The sequence below is a fragment of the Oenanthe melanoleuca genome, chromosome 18 (genome assembly GCF_029582105.1).
Source record: "Oenanthe melanoleuca isolate GR-GAL-2019-014 chromosome 18, OMel1.0, whole genome shotgun sequence".
In the NCBI taxonomy this organism is placed as follows: Eukaryota; Metazoa; Chordata; class Aves; order Passeriformes; family Muscicapidae; genus Oenanthe; species Oenanthe melanoleuca.
This window is the reverse complement of record NC_079351.1, coordinates 11,098,815-11,105,437: the sequence shown is the minus strand read 5'-3', so window position 1 is coordinate 11,105,437 and position 6,623 is coordinate 11,098,815. Positions and strand designations below refer to the sequence as shown.

Below are 6,623 nucleotides of genomic sequence, written 5' to 3'. Positions count from 1 at the left end.
GCTCCGCTCAGGGCGGGGGATCCCGCCGCTCCCTCCGCCCCGCTCCCTCCGATCCCAGTGTTCCCACCGTCCCCTCCCCTCCGAGCCCTCGGCCCCACAGTTTCACCGACTCGTGCTTCGGGGCTCATCCCGACCCCTTTCGGGCCTTTCGCCCCCATCGGCACCGGCGGTGACAGTGGGGTCCGAGCACAGAAGGTGTCCAGGCTCTAGGGGACACGGGGGCGGGACCCGGGGTGCTGGGGGTGAGGCACAGCACCATCAGTCCCCCAAAGCCACTGCTGAGCCAGGGAAGATGTGCTTTCCGGTAGAAGCAACTTTTCCCCATGGAAAAACCCAACTGCGAGAGTTTGGACAGTGCTCCAAGGGCTGAAATCCGGCACGATGGCAGCAGCCACCTCAGCAGGACCCTGGTGGCCCCTCATCTCTCCAGCCAGGACAGCAATGACCAAGGCCACTGTCCTGAAGGCCGGGCCCAGCAAACGGCACGGGAAGGTGGAAGGTGGGGATGGGTGGGATTGCAAACCCTCCTGCTCACAGGGGTTTGTGCTCCCGGAGCACTTGGCTGTGCTTCACAGCTGTGGAGGGACACATCTCGACACCTCCTTCCCCAAAACACACGGAGAGGACACATTTCTCAGTCAGGAGGTGCCTGTAGGTGACACTGATGTCCCCATGCACAGGTCCAAGTGCTCAGGGACACCCCAGCTCGGCCAGGCGGCTCAGGGACACTTTGGGAAGTGCCACTGGCTGGAGAGCAGGGACACAGTGACACCTAGGAGGGGTCTGGAGGATCAGCCCCTGCCCAGAACCAGCCCATGGGTTCTGCTCGCAGCAGCCACATCTCCAGCCAGTGAAATACAAACCTGAGCAAAATCTCGGAATTCCCACATCCAATAGCCAAAGTGGAGCTCCTGGCTTTTGATCCAGTCAAGGGATTTGAAGCAGAACATGTGCCAGAGAGATGGTGCTTCATTCTTTGAGGATAGCTGTGCAACACAGCAAGGAGGCAAAAATTAAGAGTCCCTGTGTAAAAACAGGGAATAAAGACAGTAAGGACAGGGGAGCTGCTGTTCTGCGATGGAAATGCAGCAGCAGCACCTTGCTCCAGAGCTCCTCTGAAAATGCTGCTCCCAGGAGCAGCACAAAGCCAGGAGGCCATGGAGGTGGGCTGTGAGCTGGAATGGTGATCCTTGACAAACTGGGAGTTCCAGTATTCCAGGCAATTGTTCAGGAATGCCCTGGGTTTGTCAGGAACTGCCGATCTCCCAGCTGAGGGACACGACCACCCGCGATTGGTTTGGGTGTTTGGATGTGCAAGGACGGAGAGCCATGAAGTGGCTGCCTCTCAGCTCATTAAACGATGAGCAACCACCAGCCCTGGAACCAGCGGGGCTCCAGTGACTCACCTTGTTTTGGTCGCTCGGAAGTGCAGAGAAAATGAACCTGTAAATATTTTAATCAGTCCTTCAGGCAAATACTCTCCAGGATGACTTTCACTGTCAGCAGCCAGATCTGCTGCTGCAGGCTGAACTTGAGTTTAATGCGTTTTATATGCTAACTTTATCCCTAATAAAAGCACGGGAGTAAATCAGACAGTCCAGAGTCACCCACAGTCAGGATAACATCCACCCACCATTGGATCTGCTGGATTGGATGGAATCTCGTGGGCAAATCCACTGTGCAGAGGGAGTGCAAATCAGGGACAGGAGCAGCCTGGGCTTCTTCCCTCGCCCAGGTCCTGGAATTCTGAGCCTGAGGAGTTTCAATGGGATCTTCCCCTGCTTCTTCTTAGGGAGATGGGCTTGTGCTGTGAACGGGCATGATTTAAGGGAATGCCCAAAGCTGAACATCAGTGTAATAATCTTGCAAAATAAGGGTTTTTTTAAAGATTATCAATCCATTAAACATATTTGGTGCTGATTCAGGAGAGTCACCCCTCTCTACAGCTCCAGGATGGACAGGCACCTGCCACTGCAAGGCTTCTTCTTGTGAAACTGGAATCCAGCAGCTGCTGCTGTGCTGAGGCAGATGAAAAGGGCACAGCTTACCCAAGTAATCGGCTTCTGACGAGGGCAGCGCTGGCAGCTGAAGCAGCAGCTGCATTTCAAACCATTCCAGCTCTTTCTGTGCCTCTCACAAAGGCTCTGGATGTGCTGCACGCAGGGATGAGCCTGACTGCAGGCAGATCCCCCATTAACACGCTTTGTTCCTCAGGTATTACACGATAATAAGACCGGGAGAAATTCTTGACATCAAAATTGCTCCACTCGTGTTTGAATCCCTGGGAGAAGATAACATCTTAATAAAAAGTTCCAGCTATTCTTGGCACGGGGACAATTCTATCTATAGAGCGATTCCAGCAGCGCATTGTGCTGGCTGAGGATCGGTGCCAGGAAGAGGGAGCTAATTACCCTGAAAGCATCTGATGTGCAGATAATGCGGGATCGATGCATACACAAAGGAATTATCGCCCGGGAGTCTTTTCCTTGTCTCCAGCGCTTCCTGCAGAGCCCACAGCACGGCAGGGTGATGCACTGCCAGACCATTTGCATATGCCGTATTAAATATACATTTCCATAAATATTCTGCTTTTTGCAGCTGCCTGTCTCGGGGCTTGTGAGCCTCTCAGGCAGACGTTACTAAAATCCATCCCTCTGCACAGGAGGGGTGGAATGATGCGATTCCCTGACCAAAGAGTACCTGATCAAGTGACAGCAGCGTTTGCTGGTGGCTGAAGGGACTCCAAAGTTCATTTAAACCCCATTTAAGATCTTTTTATGACATCAGACCACCGATTTTTGATTGATAAACAAAACTTACCTCCTGGAGAGGGGGTGAAATCTGTGCCTTGGAGGCGAAGGCAGGGCAGGTAAGGAAATTTAACCCAGGAATGGGTTAAAAGAGGAAGGCTGGAAGCCAGTTACTTCCAACTGGGAATAACGTGGGATAACTCAGTGTGCAGGAGATCCTCTGGCATGGACCGAGTGCTGCTCTCGGCTTGTGCACCTGTGCCCAGGTGCTGCTCTGGGTCCTGGTTAGTGAGGGACAGACACAAACTTCCCTTTCTCTTTCTGGGGCGGTGGCTAGCGTTGCCTGGGAGCAGCCCTGCTCAGGATCCAGGCAGCAGTGCCAGGCTGGACGGATATCCCATCCCACCCTCCGGAAATTCCCAGCGCACAGAAGTGATACCAGCCGGGAGGCCCGGCTGCTTCCTGTCAGCTGGAATGCCGTGACACCTTCAATCACCACCAGGAAGTGCCCAGGTGGGCCGGGCCAGCCGCTGGCTCTGAGCACACCGGCAGGGTTTTCCCAGCAGATTCCAAGCAGGAGCTCACTGAAATCACAGAACTCGACACCGCAGACAGTCTGTGGCAAAACCTGCTTTTAAAAATGAACCAGTTTTTTATTTGCATCCCTTATAAAGTGCAAAAAGTTCACAGCCACCTTGGAAGAGTTCTGTGTGCTGTCGATAATTCCCATTTGGTTGTGTCACAGCCTGGGTCACAACTGTCACTCACAACCTCAGCAGCAGCTCTGGCAGCAACCATCCAAGTTTGGTTTTTGACTAAAAACTCAGCTACATTAATTTAACCAATATACACCTGAAATATCCTTTTGGGATTTTGGAAGCAAAATCATCAAGTTAAAAAGGAAATATTACAAAAAAAAAGGTGGAATTATATAAAGTAAGAAAATAAGATTTATGGGTTTGTTTGGGTTTTATTAAAATAAAAATCTCTTCTAGCCTAAATATATTTAGCACTTTAGAATTGTCTGTGATTTCTGGATATTATCATTACACCAGGTTCCCTTTCCACCCCACAGAGTTAGGTACAGATTACTTGATTCCATGCTGCTGTATCCAATTCCTGTTAAAGCTCTCATCCTTCATTGCCTTCACCAGCCAGTCCTTCTCGTTCTCCTCCTCAGAGTCACTCATTTCACTGGAATCAGCAGCCAGGAGCCGGGAATAATTAATTTTTCTCTGCCGGGGCAATCTGGATCGGACAATTACGACGAAGAGGATCCAGAGCCCCAGCCCCACGCAGCTGGCCTGGAACAGCACTGCCAGCCCGAAGCGCTGCACCACAAAGCCGCCCCCAAAGGCGCCCAGGCCGGCGCCGCCCGCGCAGAGCCCCCCGAGCAGGGCGTGCAGGGCGCGCTCCGTGCCCGGCGTGGCCACGTCCCCCACTGTCCCCTGCAGCCGCCACCGCAGCGCCCCGCTGCTGAGGCCGGACAGCGCCTGCACGGGCAGCGCTGCCCACGGAGCACGGAGCAGGGAATAGCTCAGGAGCTGCGCTGCCAGCACGGCCAGGCTCAGCAGCTCCAGCCTGCAGCCCGGCAGCGCCCGCAGCAGCTGCCCCCGCAGCGGGTGAAGGGCCAGCTCTGCCAGCGGGCCCAGCCCCACCCAGAGCCCCATGAGGAGCTCGCTGCTGCCCTGGTCCTGCAGCTGCCACAGGAGGAAGTTGTCCCCGGCAGAGCTGGCAGCACCCACGAGGAACACGGTGCCCGCGAACAGCAGCGCCCGGCAGTCCCCCCGCAGCAGGGACAGCGCTTTGGCCAGCCCGGGAGCACGGGTGCTTTTCCTGGGAATGCGGCTGGGAAAGAAGACGCTGACCATCAGGGAGAGCATCACCAGGACAGCGTAGGCGTAGAAGTGCACGGCGAGGCGGGGGATGGAGCTGCCGAGGGAGCAATCCAGCTGATCCACCAGCACGGACACGCCGCACGCTCCGGCAGCCGCGCCCGCCGAGCCCCACAGCCACAGCCGCCCGTGACTGTCCGTGGCGTCCACAAAGTCCAGGTACTCGTAGACACTCTCATCCATGGTCCATTCAAGGGAAGAGGCCAAAAGCTCCCAAAGCACCACAGCACCCAGCACCATGAGAAAAACCTGGTACTCTCTGTCCTGGGAGGTGCTCTGCACTGCCTCGAAGTTAACATCTCGAGAGTATGGAAGGTTTTGGGACACGTGGGCATCTCCAACAGCGGGAAGAGCTGTTTTAAGCAAAGCTGGCTCATTACTCTCAGTAGTATTTAGGCTTTCCTCAGCATTATCAGCTAAATCGGTTGCAGCAGAGCCCAGAGTTTCCTCCTGGAGCCCAGGGAAGGGAGGTCTGTAGGATGCCAGCCTTTCTGGTTCGGGTGTCTGCTGATCAATGCCTTTTGCTGTCCAGCCAGAAGGACCATTCAGGGAGCCGTTTCCCTTTGGATCACCTTCCCCAGTTCCTCTGCCGCGGTTCTGAGGCGCACCTGTCGTGCCCAAGAACCCCTGGGAGCTTGAACTGCCCATAGCGGGCTTCCTGCTCGCTGCCAACACGTCAGCAGCTGTTGTCCCTGTTCCCCTTGGCACGGCTCTCGTGTGCGTCAGAGCGCTCGAGTTTAACGCTCCGTAACTGCTCCTGCCGGGGCTGGGCACCGGGCTGGTCCTCGGGCTGGGCACGAGCAGAGCGGAGGGGAGCACAGAGGGCAGAGGGGCGGGCAGGCCGGGCTGCAGGCGGCTGTCGCAGCCCGTGTGCCCCGTGGGCCCCGCGGGCGGGATGAGGGTGAGCGCCAGGCTGGCTCCGGCCGAGCCCAGCACCGAGCCCGCCAGCAGCAGCCGCCCGGCGCGGCCCCGCGGGCAGCACAGCGGCACGGCGAGCGCCGCCAGCTGCCGGGCCCCGGCCGCGGCCCCCACCAGCGGCGCGGGCAGCGCCAGCAGCCGCAGGTAGAGCGGCAGGAAGGGCGCGGCGCAGCCCCGGGCAGCGCCCTGCAGCAGCCGGAACAGCGCGGCCAGCGCCAGCGCCCGGCCCACGTCCCAGCGCTCGCTCATGGCCCCCGCCGCATGTCCTCACCCGCTGCCGCCACCGCCGCTCCCCGCCGGCCCCGCTCCGGGCGGAGCGACCGCACCTGCGGCACTGGGATGGCCCCGGACCGACCGCACCTGCCCCGCCCCGCCCCGGGGAACGGCGGGGGCGCAGCGCCGTCTGCGGACCGGCACGGGAACGGCCCGAGACTGGAACGGGAACGGCCCGGGACCGGCACGGGAACGGCCCGAGACTGGAATGGAACGGCCCGGGACCGGCACGGGAACGGCCCGAGACTGGAATGGAATGGCCCGGGACCGGCACGGGAACGGCCCGAGACTGGAATGGAATGGCCCGGGACTGGCAGGGGAACAGCCCGAGACCGGAACGGCACAGGAACGGCCCGGTACTGGCACAGGAATGGCCCAGGATGGGCACAAGTATGGCCCGGTACAGACACGGAAATGGCCCGGTACTAGCACGGGAATGACCCGGTACTGGCACGGGAATGGCCCGGTACTGGCACGGGAATGACCCGGTACTGGCACAAGAATGGCCCGGTACTGGCATGGGAATGACCCGGTACTGGCACGGGAATGGGCCGGTACAGACGCGGAAATGGCCCGGTACCGGCACGGGAATGACCCGATACTGTCACAGGAATGTGCCGCAGGATCCGGGTGGCTCGGGCTGAAGGAGCCGCAGCGGCTGCGGCTCCGCGGGGCTCGGACGGGACCAGCCCCGGGCGCGCCCTCATCCCGGCCAGACACGGACGGGAACCACATGGAATGGGATTGTGTCCCGGTGGAATATTCAGGAATATCCCCAGTGACAACA

At 58.4% G+C, this 6,623-nt stretch overlaps 1 protein-coding gene across 1 annotated transcript; it reads right to left on the bottom strand.

The window, feature by feature from the left end:
- Positions 1–3,700: 3,700 nt before the first annotated feature.
- On the bottom strand, positions 3,701–6,291 carry MFSD6L (major facilitator superfamily domain containing 6 like). The gene has a single exon (XM_056506060.1). It carries the CDS (start codon positions 5,810–5,812, stop codon positions 3,839–3,841), a length of 1,974 nt encoding a protein of 657 aa, XP_056362035.1. The 5' UTR covers positions 5,813–6,291; the 3' UTR covers positions 3,701–3,838.
- Between the last annotated feature and the right edge of the window lie 332 nt (positions 6,292–6,623).